This window comes from Falco peregrinus, chromosome 2 (assembly GCF_023634155.1).
Source record: "Falco peregrinus isolate bFalPer1 chromosome 2, bFalPer1.pri, whole genome shotgun sequence".
NCBI classification, from domain to species: Eukaryota; Metazoa; Chordata; class Aves; order Falconiformes; family Falconidae; genus Falco; species Falco peregrinus.
The window spans coordinates 4,799,488-4,816,878 of record NC_073722.1 but is presented as its reverse complement, the minus strand read 5'-3'; the positions used below and the strand labels follow the sequence as shown (position 1 = coordinate 4,816,878).

Here is a 17,391-nt window from a genome sequence, read left to right as displayed (position 1 = left end):
CATACAGTCACTTCACATGTTGCTGTTTTAGTACATGTTAGCAATTAATGGTGGTTGCTTGTAGTCCAAGAAATAATATCCTTCATTTACTTACTCATTTATACTTGTTATCATCAGCAACATGAGCAGACATGTTTGATACTAGAGTCATTCCTTAGAAATTAATGTCAGGACATGATGCTCTTTTAGACTGTAAAAACATTTGGTTTATTCTTTTCCCAAAACTCAGGATGATACATTCTGCCCTTCTTTGTGTGAGAGTGATTCATCAGTTTTATTTTACTTACATTTTATTTACCATTGCTATAATTTTTAAGCAATTCTGTTTTACTTTTTTATTCTGTTTGAAGGGTATGTGCACCTAGAGCATCTCAATTGTAACACACTGATTTTTCTAGCATTACCTTTTGGGATTACAAGTATGACATGCTTTTCTCAGAGACCGTAAATGAAAAAGCTGCCCTACCCTGCCCATTGATGAGGTTTTCTGCTTTATATAGCTAAAAGTATGTGCTTTATGAAACTGCTTTCTTCACTTTTGTGGACTGAAGAGCTAGAATTCCATGGAACTTCCTGATCAGTCTTTCTTCTGTTACTTGACAGGATTTTTTTCTTATACAAGGCTTGAGGTACTACATACAGGATATGCTGCTTGATACATCCTTGAAATGTTTGTTGGAGAAGGATGCAGAGTTCTGTAAATAATTCAAAAATAGAAATCTACAGTAGTAGTCTGTGCAGGGGGTTAGAAGTCTTGATGCAGAGATTTTTTTTTTTTTTATTATTATTATTTTTCCCTTGTTGGATTCAGCTTTTGTAACTCCTTGCCCTGAGGTTAGGTTTTCCCCATTGTCTAGGCAAAACTTTCACTTGTTCTGCTAGAGCATTCTGTGAGTAATGCCTAGATTTACTGTTATCAGAAAGTTCTGGTGCAGGCATTTGGCATCGGAGGTGGTGCATGAAAAGTGTTTCAAATATTAGGAAATCAGAAAGGAATCTTAAGTGGTCTGGTGCTCTCTAGCTTTGTGAAAGCGCACAGGGACGTACAGGGAATACATGTTGCTCCCACAGACTCTGCTAGAAAGAGATGTGATGGAATGAAAAGGTTCATTGCTCTGAAGAACAGTAGTTATAAGGTAGTGATTAGCAATTTGTGGAAAAAGCACAATTACCAAAATAGATTGCTGTTAAAATTAATGTCAGAATTTTGTACTTGCTGCTTTTGACTGTGTGCTTTCACAAGTGGAACCTGCTTTTGATTGCTTATCTGAACTAGCAAGATCAGAGTCTGTCTCTTGCCAATAGAGGATGCTGCTGATCTGGAAAACATTCTACTCTTGTGTTTGAAGGTACTGTCAACCCAGTCCCCTCTCCTGTGGAAAGGGAGATATGTGACTGGTGCTTCTTTTTTTCCCATGTCTGTATATATGTGTCTCTGTCTATATTGACATATTATTTCTGCCAGTATAAATAAGATAGTCAACTTCATAGACAGGACACTACACACAATGTAAACTTCTAATGGTTTATGGTGTCATGCAGAAATGTATACTGGTATATACAGGTACATCTTTGCAGACCCTTAAATACAGATTTGCCGCCACAACACCTTTTTTCAGTCACGTCATCTAAACTTAGGAGTAATTAATTTCTGTATTGGGTTTTTTTCATAATTTTTATTAGTTCTGAGTAGGGTTTAGTTGTTGGATTACCTTGGTGAGCTAAGCTGCTGTGTTCAGCCAAATTCTAGGGAACAAGTGACTTTTTGATTTCACAGTGGAAGTTCACTAGAAGATCTCAGCAGATCTGGGACAGCAGTTTTCAAACCTTAGATCAAGGGGGATGAGAGTGTTCTTCTTTTCTGTGGATATTTGGTGTTCCCTTGCATCCCTGTGCATTCTTCCTACCCCATGCTGTTATTACTCACTGCGTATAACACTCCCATGTTGTTCATTCCCTGGCCTCATACTCCCCCAAAATGTACCCTAAGCCCCAACAGATCCAGCTCTGATCCCAGCTCCAGTATAGTCACCGTCCCACACAAAAAATAATAAAAAAATAATCACTTTGTTTCTCTGCCAGGACTGTCTTTCTCTTTTCACCTACTTGGTTCCCCAAGTCATCGGTGCTGCAGATGCCATTAATGCTTCTCCTCACCACTTGCCCTAGTCATTGTGGCCTCTACCAGCACAAAGATCCTTCAGCGAAACTGTTGCCCTTCTCCTGCAGTCTGGGCTGCCTTTGTCTTGTTGGGAAACCTTAACCTCCTTTAGAAATGCAAGTACTGTAGTGCTATAAATCAATGTATATTAATTTGGCCCAGCTTGATTTAATGGTGCTGACGTGCTGTGGCAGTTGGGTTGGGAGAAGAGGGTAAGGGAAAGATAATGCCTCTGGCCATTCCCCTGACTGGCTGCCACCGCGTACAAAGAATACACCTCATCTTGAGCCACAGCCTTCAGTCCTGTGCCACACTGCACCTGCCCTGCTGTCCATGTCATGCCACGCCACAACCAGGGAGATAACTTCTAAGCATGGAAAGAAACAGGATTTGGAATGGCACTGGTCTGAGGGTTGTGCCTGGGCACCTTGTACTTTACTTTCTTGATTTATTCTGCTTTTTCTCTGCCTTCCCTTTGTCCTGTCCCCAAGGAACACCCCTGGAGTCTGAAAGCATCAGTCTTGGATGCTGCATACTTAATGTGGTTGTAGAAAGAATACCAAGGCTGTTCGGCCTTACTGGTCTCAGTCTGGTGGACAGAGCCGTAGGGAATGCAGTTGTGGAAGAAAATGTAGTCTTCTGGGCTTTAGGAGCTCAGAAGTATTTGCGTTGGCTTGGTGGCTCCTTAGAAACTCGAGCATACAGGGGTTTTTAAGGTATTTCCACTTAGTGGTTTAAAGCCATTGTATGCCAAGACTAAAGACAAGGTGGTTTCTGAGATTACAAAGTGCAGTGCAAAAAAGAAGTTTCCACGGCCCTCTCATCAGGGGGAGCTATTAGGACATGGGATTGGCACGTAGATGTACCTTGCTGCAATATACTGCAGTACAGTGCAAATACAATGCAGTTCTGTGATCATAGTAATTAGGCTATAGGTTCTTTTGTGGTTGGATTATTTTTTTTTTGTGTGTGTGGTCTGCTGATTCCTGACCCAGACTCAAGAATCCTGAATGCTGCTGTAACAATTATAATAAAGACTGACTAATCAGCGGGTTCAAAGAAAGTTCTGATTATTTTGCACACTGCTGAGTTTTGTGGGATATATTTTTTTACTCTTAGCCTGCTTTCCTTGGTGGTGCCAGCTACGTGTAAACTTGATAGCTGTTCGGTTAAAAATACTTTTCTGTAGATTGTCAAAAAACTCTTAGAAGTTCTTCATTTAGAGTTTGTCATGTTAGAGCTAATTAACGTAACTGGCAATTGAAGAAAATTGCAGATACTTGTATTAATAAAACCAGAAAGCTGTCCTTGAATGCACTGTTACCTAGTTCCCCCTCCCCCACCTGGACTCTGCAAAGGGGACAGTGTGGTCACTAACATCAGTGACACTAGAGGAGGCATAATATAAATAAATTTGAACAGCTGTCAAGGCACGCTAGTCAGCTGGTTAGGATTGAAAGGAGGTGAAACTGAAGCCTCTATATGTTTAAAAAGCAAAGTAAAACAAACAGTAATGTTTTTTGCCTTCTTTCTGAACTCAAGTTTAGGAATGCCACATTTCTGCGTTTTCAATGGGGTTTTTCTTCCTCTTTCAACATAGCTGCAGAAAAGTGTGTACCGATTATTTTTTTTTTTCCTTGTTCTGACAGCACTAGAACTAGCTTTAGTGCTCTCCTGATATGCAAAAAAATGAATTAGCAGCATTTATCTTGGCCCACTGTATAGCAGCAATCTTCTGATCCAGTGTCACGTTCCCTTGTTCTCCTATTGTAGGCAATCTGACACTTCCTTTTGTCACTGACTATATATTATAGTGTCTTCACAGATGCTAAGCTAATGACCAGGTGCCTAGATTTATGAAGGATTGTTCTATTCCTAGAAGCTAATCATCCTGTGATTTTTTTTTTCTTTTTTATTATATATTATTATTTTACTTTTATTGTAAACTCAGCATTAAAGTAAAAGAAGATGGCAGACATAGAAGCCTAGGGGGACTTTTGCCAAGCAGGGAGGTCGCCAATGATGTGATATATATGTACTGAGCTCAAATCAAGAGCTCTGAGGAGCTACAATGCAATTTAGAGCAACTGATGACGTTCCTGCCATTGGTGTCTGTTACTTTTTTTTTTTATTATTCCTTAAGTCTGATCGGGAACATGTATTTGGTTCTGAACACCTGGATTGTGTTATGTGCTCTTGATTCTTTTCGTCATCAAGATCAATGATGGAATTTCTGTTTACTTTAGTGGTGCAGGATTAAGGCTCCAGAGATTTAGCACTGCAAGAGAACAAGGAAAGTGGCAGTATTCTTCAGTCCGTCTCTCAAAAGGAAAACATAATGACAGAATTGGTAGATTTATATGTATAATTGAAAAAGAACATTTGTTCAAAGTATTTGCGCCATTATACAAGGTTGTTTCTGTTTAAGGACCTCAAGATTGTAGGCTTGATAATAAAAACATAAGAATCTGATTAGTTCCGGGTTACAGATTTAGTAGGTCAGGACTGCCTTTTCACTGTGGTGTTTAATTTCTGTATGCAGCAAGCTGTTCTGCAAACTGCAAAATTCATGACCACAAATAGCGTGTAAGTTAACATGCCCTTGCTACAGTTCACAGCAGAGGGCAAGGCAACCAGGGGAGCGATTCTCTCATTCTCTGCAAGTGCTTTTCTTAGAACACTCGTGCACCGCAGAATCTGTATCTGCTCTTTCTGTAGCTCAGGGCTGTATCAAGTCCAGTGTTAACCTGCTCAAAAAGCAGTACTTCAGTATGGAGAGAGGTGTGGTTTTTTGGTTTGGTGGTGGTTTTTTTCTTCTTTAGTAAATGGGGACTTGATAATTGTCAAAAGGCAAACGTAAAAGCAAAAGCAGAGAATTGTATTTAAGCTAGAACAAAGCAGGCATATAAAAATATTCAAGCTTGAAATTACTGCAGTGTTGAGGTATGCAAATTCTATGGGGCTGTTACAGTTGCAGTGTGGACTCGAAACATGCTCGACTTTCACAGGGAAGTCACTTCTACAATCTACCTGATCCATTTGTGGTTGAACTGAATGTATTGAGAGCTTCCATTTTTAATATTGAAGGTAAATAAGTGATCTCTGAAAGTCTACATGTGTGTAGATGTATGAGAAGATGCAGATGAAGTTGTGAGTAAAATGGTGGGTGTAACATTTAGAAATAAGTCTACAATTTCATGTTCTGCAGCAGGCTTTAGTGAAGAGCTATTTCTAGCTGAAGTCTTCCTTTGACTTTTGCTTACTTGGGTATTTCCACTCGATGAACTGACTGGCACTTGATGCAAGCACTTGTGACATACTATTTCTGAGCCAAAATCACTTGTCCTTCCTCTCTTGTGCACTCTGTGCAGGTTTCCAGTGCCTATGCATAAACTACCAAGAGTTTGTAGATTCCTGTTACAGCTAGACAATGACAGCTGACATCCTGGGAATACTGTACTATTTCCTAAGTCACTTTCTGTAAACTTTTTTATTTTTTCTAAAAGAAGAATAATCCGTACCTGATTGGGAGTGGAGAAGAATGATAATTCCATACAAAGTGCAGTTTAATGGCTGTACAGATTCTTGACTCCTACCATATAATTACGCACCTAGACAATACATCTTTATTAACATGCTTATTTTTGGTACTTCGGAGACTTGTGTAATCGCAGTTTGCATTGTCTGTCATTGACAGGATGCATACCACAGCCCTGGCCAGCAATGGCTGTGTCATTGCCAGATGGTTGTAGGCCATCAAATGAATCGAGATTAGTTAGTGGAGGAAATGTATAAATCTATGCGAGGCAAGCACTGGAGGCGAAATATATTAAAAATAGGAAGTTGTTAATTGGAAGTTGTATGTAGTTAGGTACTTCCAAATTTGTCCTGCCGTCAGGCTCTGTTTTTGGAGTATGGAAATTTCTTAAACCATAGATGCTGTTTCAAGTAGAAGTAGTAATGCAGAACGGGAAACTTGTCTTATCTTACAAATACTGTGTAAGCAGCTGTTCTGATTTAATACTTGCTGCATGATTGCCAGGGTTACTTTCAACGAGAGGAAACTATGTCTGTAACAATCTTTTTAAAATTATACTATGGATAAAACAAATAGTGTCCTGTGGGTGTTGGTGCTTTCCTTTCAGCATTACTTTCACAGAATTGAGGTCAGTAATTCTCCGTGGGGATCCTGTAGGGCAGTATAAAATGGTCTAAATAGGCTTGCAAAGCAGAGCTTAAAAAAAAACAAAACAAAAACAAAACCCCCAAAAAACAACTGGAAATTTAGAAGAGAGGAGTAATCAAAGGTAGGATTAGAAGAGTGCAGCCTATTTTCCCACCACGTTTAACAATCATCAGACAAATGTGTTATCATAAATTTCAGAGAACTATGCAGTACTGAAGATATCCTCAATGTAGAATTGATGACATCTAAGGGGTAGTTATTAGTTGTGTCGCAACACTGAGAAAAGATTCGGATGTGAGCAGAATAACCTGTGCTGGTCACCAGTGGAGGAGTTTGTGTTGTGCAGTGCTAAAAATTTGGGGCTTTTTTTGAAGTTCAAATAAAAATAGAGCTGTGAATGTTTTGTAGCTTCTTGTTTATTCTTACTTTCTTGTATTTTTCTTTGATATTAAGGCTTTCCTGAAAAGACTGGAAGCAGTGAAACCAACAGCTGGTATGAGGCGTTCTGAACAACTGATGGACTATCAGCGCCAGATGAGTTATCTAAGTTCTTCACCTTCTGTAAGAAGAGGAAAATCTGCTTTCAGTCAGCTTAGTCCTTCAAGTAAGTACTTTGAAGTTGCAGATTCTTGCATTTCTTTGCATGTGTTTAGCTTTTTATAATTCAGGATTGTGAAGCACTTACTGCGAAGAATAGCAAATTCTCTGTCTTCCTTAGATTGATCATTTATCACACAGAAATCATTAGTGATTTTTTTAATCATACTGAAAGTATGATTACAGTTTGCATTGTTTACTTACTGTCCTAAATTTCTAATCAGTTATTGTTAATAATTTTTTCCAAGGTCAAAAAAAATGCCTGTTGTAAAGAAATATTTCTCGTCTTGTCAGCGCTCTTTGTTGAAAGAAGGAGAAAAAAAAAAAAACCACCCCACCCAAAACAAAAATCCCAAAGAATGTTCGAATTCTCCTTCAGAGAATCTAAATCTAAAGTAGCCTTGTTTCTCTTAGAAGTTGTGTGTAATGTTTGGAGGTAGATCGTGTGTTCCCTTAGAGCCATACATGTAGGGTTAAAGAACCACAGCACTGCAGCATAGGCTTGAACTTTATCCTGACTGTTCAGAAACAACTCGTATCATTTTTGGGTTTGTATTCAACTTACTGCGATTTTGTTGTTTCTTCTGGAGACTATAGCAATGAGTGTTGCAGGACTAATCTACTAATGTAACACATTCTCACTCTTTTCTGTGTGTGTTAACAGGAGGCACGTCAAGAGCATCCACTGTACCAAGTACAATGAGCCAGAGGAATGAAAAACCCATGTCTGATTCAGCCAGTGGGGCATTACAGAGACCTAAACCCACTAATGTTCGTGCTGCTTGGTTGTAAGGGCGTTCTTTGCCTCACATTCTGAGATGATCCTCAGACTTCTATTTTTAGTGCTTTTGTAAATTCTATGTGCGCAAAATATTTTCTGCGTTGTTCAGTGATTAAAATGCATTACATATGACATAATTGCTTGTAAAACAGTTTTAAGTGAACATTTTCACTTCAGTCAGTGTTTTCCATGGCAGGAAGAACTTATAAAAGAGAAGGAGGTATTTAAACAAACAAGTTAAAATAGCAATTGCTAATTATTATTTAGTTCTGAAATCGTAAGTGGAATTTGTATCTGTAACATGGAAGGACATAATTAGTGCACGATAGCTGCAAGATGTAAAGAAAATATTAACAATAATAATACTTTAAAATATTGCATTAAATTCGTACGTATATACTTAATTCCTAGATCATCCTGGCTTTAGGCCTTCTGAACCTTGTAGGTCATGTTCTTATGACTGAAAGAATCTTCTTGGTACAGCATGAAGGGGTGACAAGCAGATTGCGTGTTCCTGCTTAGTCAGCTGCAGTAGAGGCTGCAGAAGATTATGTTCTGCTACTCTTGCACTCCAGGTGTTGGAACATTTGTTTTGTACTCAAGGCTCTGTCTCTTCCAGATTTAAAAGAATCTTGGAAGTTGTGTTGGGATCTTTGTGTAGGCAAGAAGCATCTGATGCTATTTGAACAAGAGTAAAGACTGAAGTGAACAACATTTTCAGTTTCATTCTTACTCACTCTGAGTAAGTTTTAGTTAGTTCTCAAGGTAGAGAATACTAAGCAAGGGGAAAGTATTTCATGGCCCTGCTTTTGCAGATCCTTGCCCTTCTTGGTGGGGAGATATAAACTTGAGCTCCAGGAAACTTGAACATCTGATTTTGAGAGTGACTACTAACCAGGATTTTTAAAAACAAAGACCAAGTAGAAAACAGAAAATCTTGTTAAGCTTCTTAACCTGTTTTTTATTGTCATGTTCATACCAAATATTTGTAGTAGTGTCACATAAGCTTTAGTAGTAACATCCATTTACAAGGGCAGCAGAATTTAATGGAATTGGTAATCGTAAATAGTAGGTGGTATGCTTTATTCTATGTATAAAAGCAAACTTTCAGTGGACTTATTTTGTAGGACTGTAGTCTTATAAAGAGCATAAATGTGATGCCACTGTCCATGGATACCGCTGGAACCCTGCTTGCTTCCCCAGCTTTTTCCTGGGAGATACACAGGAAATCTTTGTATTATGCATAAAGAAAAAAGCTGTATTCAGTAATGCTGGGCCTTAGCCCTGTGAAAAGGAAAGTTTATTATTCTTTGCTCGTGCTTGCATGAGGGCTTAGGCTTTCAGGTGTTCTGCGTTGTAACAAACTTTTTTACTTGGTCCCGTGTGATAGTATGGCAGAGCTGCTGCACCAGGTGACCTGCCAATTAAGTTTAGCTGATTGACAATATTTGAACTTTAAACAGCATTGTGGCAAACAGGTTTTTATTGCAATTATTATTCATTGATAGGGACTGTAAGGAATATTTTTGCATAGTGCTGCTGTATTTATTTGTACTATTGTGCTTATAAAAATTACTGACTATTTGAAGATTTTTGTCCTTGAATGTGAATATCAGGGTCACAGTTTAAATCCTTTTGAATGTTCGTATGATAGATTTTTTTTTTTTCTGTGAAGGAATTCACGAAATGGATTACTTTTAATCGCTTCATCTTACTTTATTTAACTTTGGTATGAAAGACTGTCAATTTTGTATGTCATTTTTGTAAATCATAAGAAATAAAATATTTAACGTGAATTGTTAGTGCAGTGGCTTCTTTCAGAATTTTATAATCGGTATTGAAGTGTAAAGAAGGTCATGGGATAAAAGTGTTTTGTACTATGTGTAGTGGAAAAAAAGGAAAGAATCAGTTTATTTGTTGATACACTTACCTGTTAGTGAACTTGTGGGTTTGTTTCTTTTTTTTTTTTTTTTTTTAAATAAGCCATACTGACATGTCTTCACTAACTTAGATAAGCTCATCAAGATTTTTTTATAGCAAAAAACCTGTTTCTAATACACTTGTTTTCTGTCTTTTTTGTAAGCTGCCACTTCATGTTCTCTTCTGCTTTTTTTGGTTTGTTTTATACCTTCCAGAAGATGTTTCTGAAAGAGAAGTGCAAGCTGCTTTGCTTCCTCCTTAAAGTGAACTGTCACACTGGTTTGGCACGCTCTTTCAGGTAAGAGCTGATCGCCCTGCTGAAGTGACAGGATTGCCAGTTTGGGTGACAGCACTGGTGTGTTGATCTCACCACTGCCAGAAATGGACTTGATGCCTCTGTCATGTTTTTGCTCTGGAAGTGTTCCCTGCCTCATTGTGGGCCCTGCTTCTGCCAGAACAGGGTTCTGCTGTGTAGTCTGTCTACGATACTGAATGTCTTAAAGAAGGCCCTAGCTCAGATCCCTGACTGTATGAGAACAGGGTGTGATGATGTGTCTGGATAGGTGACACGTGAAGGGCATTTTCCCAAGCTGACCACTGAATCCTTTACAGAGCTCAGTTTTAATCCCGGTGAATGTAAGAGACTCAAGCTCATTTGGAGGTGTTGCACAAGGACATTCCTCATATGGAATGTGTAGGCTTCCCTGTGGCAGAGCATGTCTTCTGTCCTATTTCTTGCAGTCTTTACCGACTATCCTGAGGCATCTCTGCTGTCGTCCTGCTGCTCAGGTAAGGGTTTGTCCGACTTGTCCTAAATCAAGTGGCTGGCTGGATTTATGTCTTCTGCGATGTATGTAGAGTATCATCAGCTGTATTTTCCTGGTTGTCATCTAATGAGTTTCAGGATCAACCCCTGTAAAAAGCCTGAGACACTTGCTTCTAACAGGTTTTTATCCCAGTGCTTTTCTTCATTCTCCTTGGTCAACAGACAAAAATATCCTCCTGCCTTTCCAACCTGGGTAGCTTTTTGAGTCCTCTGGTAGGTAAGAGCTTATGCTTTTCCCTGGAGGACAGTCTGCACATCAGTGTGGTGGTGGTGAGGGCAGTGAAGTCACATCAAGCCTTCTAGCTGTGCAGTCATGACTGTCACGTGCAGGTAATGATGAGTATTTCCATTGTGATACCAACAAGAAAATGGGGGTGGGGGGTGGGCGGTAAGGCTGCTTGTGCACAGAATTGTACCTTATGAGCCAGGTCCACTGAGCATCAGGTGCAATCTTTGTGGTGTTTACCTGCTCCAAGTCTCGAGCAAAGTAATGGGTGAACCATGTTATTTCCACCTGATGAATGAGAAACATAGAGATAAGAGCTGCAGCTGGAGCCGTCTTCCAGGACTGAAATTTTGTTGGTTTTTACTTACACTGAGGTCATATTGTTTTGGATACCAGCAGGGATTGCTAATGCTTGTGATGCAGATCTGGTTTGTCTTCAGGATGCATGGTTCTAGTAACTTGGTCAAGAAAGCTGCTATGTCTCCTGGTAACTCTTCTCCTGGCCAAGGTGAGACAGGGTTTGGCAGCACTGATCCTTGTAGCTGTCACTTCTGGTTCCAGGACTACCTGTGTTACTCACTGCAGAGTCCTGAAATGCTGATCTCCATGATTTTTGTTCCAGATGGTGCTTGTATACAAAATCATAGTTATGTCCACTGTATTGTGTATGGTCAGAGCTTGGAACTGGCGTCTCGGTTCTTTGCACATGGCTTTTAGGACTTGAACAAGCTATTGAGAGATTTTGGTAGTTTTAAGTGAGAGGGACTTCCCAAGGGGAACATGGGTGGCAGAGATTTGCCACCTGAGGCATGATGCTTCTTTCCCTGATGCCCTAGGGTAGCTAGTGGTATCTCCAGCTGAGATTATCCAGGAACTGTGGCATCCCTGCAGGTGGGGTGTTCTGGGTTTTGTTGGGGGGGGGGGGGGCGGTTAACAACAGTTTTCTCCCTTCTGCTGTGCTTCTCACCATGTCTTCAACTTTTCGCTATGGTCTTTAAAGAATTGATGGCTGCTCCTTCCGTGATGAGTGTAGGGCAGAGAGTAGAGGTTATCACCTTCAGAAAGGTAGGGAAGGTTCAATCTGCTGTCATAGATTCTATGCACTAGGCCATCCTCTTTAGAGGCAAGTTTATCTTTCAGACCTGACTGAATTTCCTGAATTAATCTCATCCAAAAAATCAATGTACCTTAGTTCCCTCCCTCGGTAGCATCCTTTCAGAGCTGGGTGGTACAGTATATGCTGGGTGGTAGTTGGGCTTTGTTTTTCTGTATTAGTAGGATGTATTACCAGGCTGTTCAGAGCAGGTTTCCCAGTGTTCAAGTGTGAGATGTAAGGGGGATAACAGTGTTGATGCATGTTTTGCCTGCATAGTTTGTCCATGACTATTGCAAAGGTGCAGAAGGATTGGGACAGTGATATCAATTGTCAGTGACAACTAAGGTTTATCTGACTGGACTTCAAGTAGTGATTAGTAGTCTGCAAGTCTTCAAATTTCCAGCTTCGCAGAGCTGATAGCTGGACTTTTAGGTTATACTTCTAGCACGTCAGCCATGGACTCAGTGCAGCACTGCTTTTAGGTAAATGGTTATTTCATTTCATCGACAGTTTTGAACTCTGACCCCAAGTATCTTTATGGAGAGTACTGCCTAGAATCTGCTATAGGATGTACATGTGCATTTGAGCAGCAATAAGGAGCTGTTCACCTGTTAAATGTTTTCCATATGTATTATTTCCTGTATTGTCTTTTCCCGCAGTGGAATTTTCCTGCATCGATATTCCTCACTCTCCTTTTTAATAGCCTTTGCTCCCTCCTTGGGTTTTGCCCTTTTTCTTTTTTTTTTTTTTAACAACTTAATTTACACTCACCTGAAGTTTCTCTTGCATTCTTTTAATTTTCTTACTGCTCATTCACACATACAGTTCCCCTCAAGGTTTGGTACCTCTGTGTATTACAGTCTGTCATTGTCTATGGTATCTTTGTAGCCAGCTTGGATCTCTAAAACATCCAAATGCCACCTTGACAGTGAGGTAAGTGTGAAATGAGTAGTTGCAGCATGTTAGCAGGCTTCTCACAAGGAACCATTCGGAACGTGTGGAGGAACAAGAAAGGGCAGAGGCAGGCAAGTAAAGCTTTTAACAAACACTAATGCAATAAGCACTTTGAAAAACAGTAGGAAGACTTTCTTCACAAACTTATGGTTCAACAGGTTGCAACCATGGTTATTTACTGCTGGGAAGAAAACAGACCAAGTATCCAGGAAAGCAAATATCTAAGATGGTGACCACAAAAGAAGGGAGATGAAACAATTATCTTTGTGAGACAAAAAAAATAGATTTAGGTAATTTTAAAACAGACTATCACTTTTGGACCCATTTTTTCCCAAAAGCTTCAGTTCTGCAGGTGGATAGATGTTGCTTCCAGGTAGGACTACCTGCATCTGACAAATTTAATGTCCAAGATAGGAAAGGGATAACTGGAAGCCATATGTATGAAGTAAGAGATGCAGTTGAAAGTTGAGTATTGCTTAGTGGATAGTAAATACTTGTTTATGTAGTCTAACTGAAGTGGATGCAACTCACTTTCCCTCCTTTGCCTAATTAGCCTATTCTTCAGAGTTCACAGACTAAAGTTTAAAAACTGTATTAAGCATGTTCTGATCTTACTGGTAATTAAAAGCTCAAGCTGTTTAGTAATGGTGTAGTTGGAAGTATAGTTATTTTAATAACTGGGAAGTATTTCATTCTACAATACTACAAGTAAAATAAGCAGTAATAACTTCACTATCAAAGACAGTTACTTCAAAGTTAAGGATAGTATAAATGAATTACCAAAGCAGCTAAGACTATAGGGTAGCTTATCTGTAAGACATCTGGCTGTAGTACCCTCAAGCTGAATCCACTTGGTTTTGCTATTGTGGAATTATCAAGAACCATTTCACTTACCTAAAGCTCTATTGAAAAAAAACCCCAAAAGGCTTAGGCAGTATCAATCAGTAATAGTGTGCTGATGTGCTCATTACCTTAAAGGACATGTACTGAAAACAACAGAAAAAAGTTCATTAATGTATTAATTTATTTCATTACTTCAGTTAGTTCAATTGAACATCATAGCAGACAACTTTTGGCTTTGTGACGATAAAGGGAATTTTTGAAACACTATTTCCATATTCTATAAAGTATGTTTGAAGGATCAGATGATGGTTTCAACTGTATGTGTCAAGTGAAGAGGCTGCAGTGAGGAACAGCCAGGTGCTTTAATATAGTTTGTATCTTCAGACATGCTTTTCACTTGATACTGTATTAAAAAAAATACAGCTTTAAAAGAAAACATGATTTTAATTCATGTTATAAATGTCATCAGAGTGGTGGGTAGCCTAGAGACTCCACGTGGTACAATAGGTATTTCTGAAGATCTCATTCTAATAAAGAGATCAGAATATTAAATTTTAAACTAGGCATACACCACCTAAGTCTTATCTCTAGATAAAATGTATTACCTGAAATTTGAAGTATAATATATACACAGGTTCCAATACAAATGTTGGATGACTTTTCATACAAAATATAACTGTGTTGTAGTGGACAATTTTTAAATGAATGTATTCTCATCTCAACCTGATATGTTATGAAACTTTATTCCGTTTCCCTAGGAAATATTTTGTTGTCCACTACATCACAACAGCACATTTTTAAAAAAAGTTGATTGAGAACAATTGAACTAGATTAGGATGTTAAGTTTTAGACGTATTTCTTGATTTCATCGTAAAGTACTAATACAAAAGCTCCACCCATGCCTCTCAACACATTCGACCAGGCACCCTTGAAGAACGCTTTGGATCCTTCATCTTTAGCTATCTTCTTCCAGCAATCAATTGTGCCCTTGTACATAATATCAGCTGTGGAAACAAGACAAAAAGGTCAGAAGGCTTTAAGTTACACAGCAAGACGGGTTCAACTTTCATGTATTTAAAACAACAAGGAATAGGCAAAGTATAGCCAAGAATTTAAAATTAAGTAACCAATTCTTGAAAAGTAATTTTAGTTTTCCACATGGATATCTAAACAAATCAATTCACAGCCTCTTAAGTGAACATGAGAGACATAACCAGCACTCTGCTTCCCATAGCTGGTTTTTGGGGGTTTGGTATTTTTTTTCCAGAATTCCAATGAGACTGTCATTAGTTTTCCGTAAGACACAAAAAAATCTCTTCATTGAGATACAATGGGTACTTTCTGCTGCCAGAACACTATAGGAGCACTTATTCTTACCTCCCTTTCGGCCAGACTGCATCATCATCCTACGTCGCACAGTGTCAAAAGGGTAAGAAACCAGCCCTGCTACTGCAGTGACACTCTGGGCGATCATCCAGCTGACTACAATATGCACATTCTTTGGATCAGGCAACATACCTGTCGTCAAGAACAAATGACAAGAGTCAGTACAGAGGGAAAAGGTTGTGGGAAAGATGGCTGTGGAAGGAACAATCGCCCACCAACTCCAAGAGTCACTCAGTCAAGCCTGCAACTTCTTCATTCATCCATAGCTGACCATTAACAGCTACTATGAGTGAAACAAGTTTATAGGGCTTTTGGGTTCTGGGATCTAAGCCCTCTTTCTGCTCCCTGACCAAAAAGTGTCTCCTGCAAAACCCTCCCTGGCTTGGGTCTCTAGCAGTAACGAGGAACAGGCTACCATACAAGCTCATCTGTACAAGCGTTAAGACAGAAAGAAACCAGGAAGTGTCTAAAAACACACTGCAAACCCAAGGCTTCTCCTCAGAGCAGCAAGTTGAGGGAGGCAGGAATGCATTTCAGAAAAACCAGTGCACATTCTAGCACCCTGAAGGGGTGCCGAGCCAAGTCCTGCTCGTCCTTATACCACCGAGTGCCCTTACTGGATGGATTGTGCCTTGTAGTCACTTCTCCATGCACTTCTTACCCTTGGCTGTGTCATAAACCCCAAAATAGGCCGCTCTGTAGATGATGATGCCCTGGACGGACACACTGAACCCTTGGTACAGGCCCTTCAAGCCATCAGACTTGAAGATCTTGACGATGCAGTCGCCCAGGCCAGTGAACTCCCTCTCGCTGGCTCCTTTGCCCACATCAGCCGCCAGCCGGGTCCTGGCGAAATCCAGCGGGTAGACGAAGCAGAGGGAGGTGGCTCCCGCCGCGCCCCCGGACGCCAGGTTCCCCGCGAAGTAGCGCCAGAACTGCTTGTGCCTGTCCACTCCCCCCAGGAAGATCTGCTTGTACTTGTCCTTGAAGGCAAAGTTGAGGGCCTGGGTGGGGAAGTACCGGATGACATTGGCCAGGTTGCCTCTCCAGAAGGAGATGATGCCTTGCTCCTTGGGGATGCGGACTATGCAGTCGATGATGCCCTTGTACTGCTTCTCGGCCGTGATCTGTTTGCTGGCATGCTGGACCTGCAGGGCGAGAGGCAGGGCGGTCGGGAGGGGGCCGCCGCAGGGGTGACCCCGCAGGGGTGACCCCGCGGCCAGGGCGGCCCGCTGAAGGGCACCGTCGGGGCCTGGCCCAGCTCCCGCCGCCCCCAGGTGGTGCCGCAGGGCCCGGGCGGCTCCCGCGTCACCGGAGCCGGCCGAGCTCCTGCCCATATTTAGCCCGGCCGGCCGGTGCCCGCCGCCCCCCGCCGCCGCCGCCTCACCTGCAGCAGCAACTTCACTCTCTCGATGGGGGCGACAGCCGTCTTGGAGATGGCGGCAGCGATCCCACCGGCCAAAAAATCCTTGAGGAAGCTGAGCGCTTGGTCACCCATGCTGGCAGCCGCTCCGACACCCCCTGCCCGGAGAGAGGCAACGAGCCGCGCACCTCCCCGCCCGGCCGCCCCCGCGCACCGCCGGCCAAATGGCCCCGCGCCCCGCGCCGCCCCTCTTATACCCCGCAGCCTCTCGCGATAGGAGGAGGCGCACCCCCGGGGCGCGGGCATTGGCTGGGACCCCCCGGAGCCCGCCCCCGTCGGGGGGCGCGGGGCAGTGCCGCCATGTTGCCCCGTGGAGGGACGGCGAGGGCCAGCGCGCTCGGGACGTTTAAAGGGCAAATTAAAGTTATCTGGTAGCTGCCGGGGAACGCTATGTCAGAACATGTGCCTGCTGTATTAATAGCTCCTGGGAGGCACAGGAGGGGACTGAGGAAGCTGGCAGGAGGACCTGTGGCAGCGTTAACTGTTTCACGCAGGCCAGAGAGGCCTGGCCGCGGCGGCCGGTCAGCTCGGTGGAGCAGGAGCGCTTTAAGCCTTGGCTTCGTGTGGGCGCATTCACACCGTGAATACCGAGGGGGATCTGGGCGCCGGGCAGGCATCCTGGCGTGGCCGGCATGCCCTACAGCAAAGGTCACTGGGGGTGCGTAGTCAGCTTGGAGGTGATGTAGTGGTGGTTGGTTCACGAGCGTCCGTTGCCAGGAATGGGGCTAGACCTCTCTGAACCAAGGATAAAGAGAGCAACTTCATGTCTGATACGCTGCACGAGCTTGCAGGCGTCGAGGTATTTAAGTACCCTGGCATGCTCCAGGACCTGGCTTTCCTGAAGAGGAGACAACGTGCCTTACTGCATCGTACCCTCATTTCAACCCTGCGAGGCCAGACCCTCACAAGAGTGGCGTTCAGTCCCCTCTGAAGGGGGAGGGAGGAGAGGGGACTCCGGGCAGCACTGCCTAGGCACGCTTCACGTGCTTGTC

General features: G+C 42.0%; 2 protein-coding genes across 5 annotated transcripts in view; one reads left to right on the top strand and one right to left on the bottom strand.

Moving 5' to 3' along the window:
- The window catches only part of CFAP97 (cilia and flagella associated protein 97), a 35,238-nt gene extending 25,717 nt beyond the window's left edge, over window positions 1-9,521 (top strand). For all 4 annotated transcript variants that reach the window (XM_027777431.2, XM_005230837.4, XM_027777433.2 and 1 more), the window contains exons 5-6: window positions 6,801-6,951; window positions 7,609-9,521. In XM_027777431.2, coding sequence (XP_027633232.2) covers window positions 6,801-6,951; window positions 7,609-7,736 — 279 coding nt within the window. In that variant the 3' untranslated portion in view covers window positions 7,737-9,521. The remainder of the gene's footprint in view (window positions 1-6,800; window positions 6,952-7,608) is intronic.
- Window positions 9,522-13,753: 4,232 nt separating this feature from the next.
- SLC25A4 (solute carrier family 25 member 4) lies at window positions 13,754-16,574 on the bottom strand. Its single transcript, XM_055797607.1, has 4 exons — window positions 16,364-16,574; window positions 15,638-16,124; window positions 14,968-15,108; window positions 13,754-14,594 (listed from the first exon to the last, which is right to left on the bottom strand). Exons 1-4 carry the CDS (start codon window positions 16,472-16,474, stop codon window positions 14,437-14,439), a joined length of 897 nt encoding a protein of 298 aa, XP_055653582.1. The 5' UTR covers window positions 16,475-16,574; the 3' UTR covers window positions 13,754-14,436.
- Between the last annotated feature and the right edge of the window lie 817 nt (window positions 16,575-17,391).

Bases quoted from the DNA above. Each gene is read 5' to 3' on its own strand.
- SLC25A4 (XM_055797607.1), bottom strand. From the start codon at position 16,474: ATGGGTGACCAAGCGCTCAGCTTCCTCAAGGATTTTTTGGCCGGTGGG. The intron at 15,109-15,637 runs GTAAGAAGTGCA...TCTTGACGACAG, and splicing joins GGTTTATGACACAGCCAAGG to GTATGTTGCCTGATCCAAAG. The intron at 14,595-14,967 runs GTAAGAATAAGT...TTGTTTCCACAG, and splicing joins GCAGTCTGGCCGAAAGGGAG to CTGATATTATGTACAAGGGC.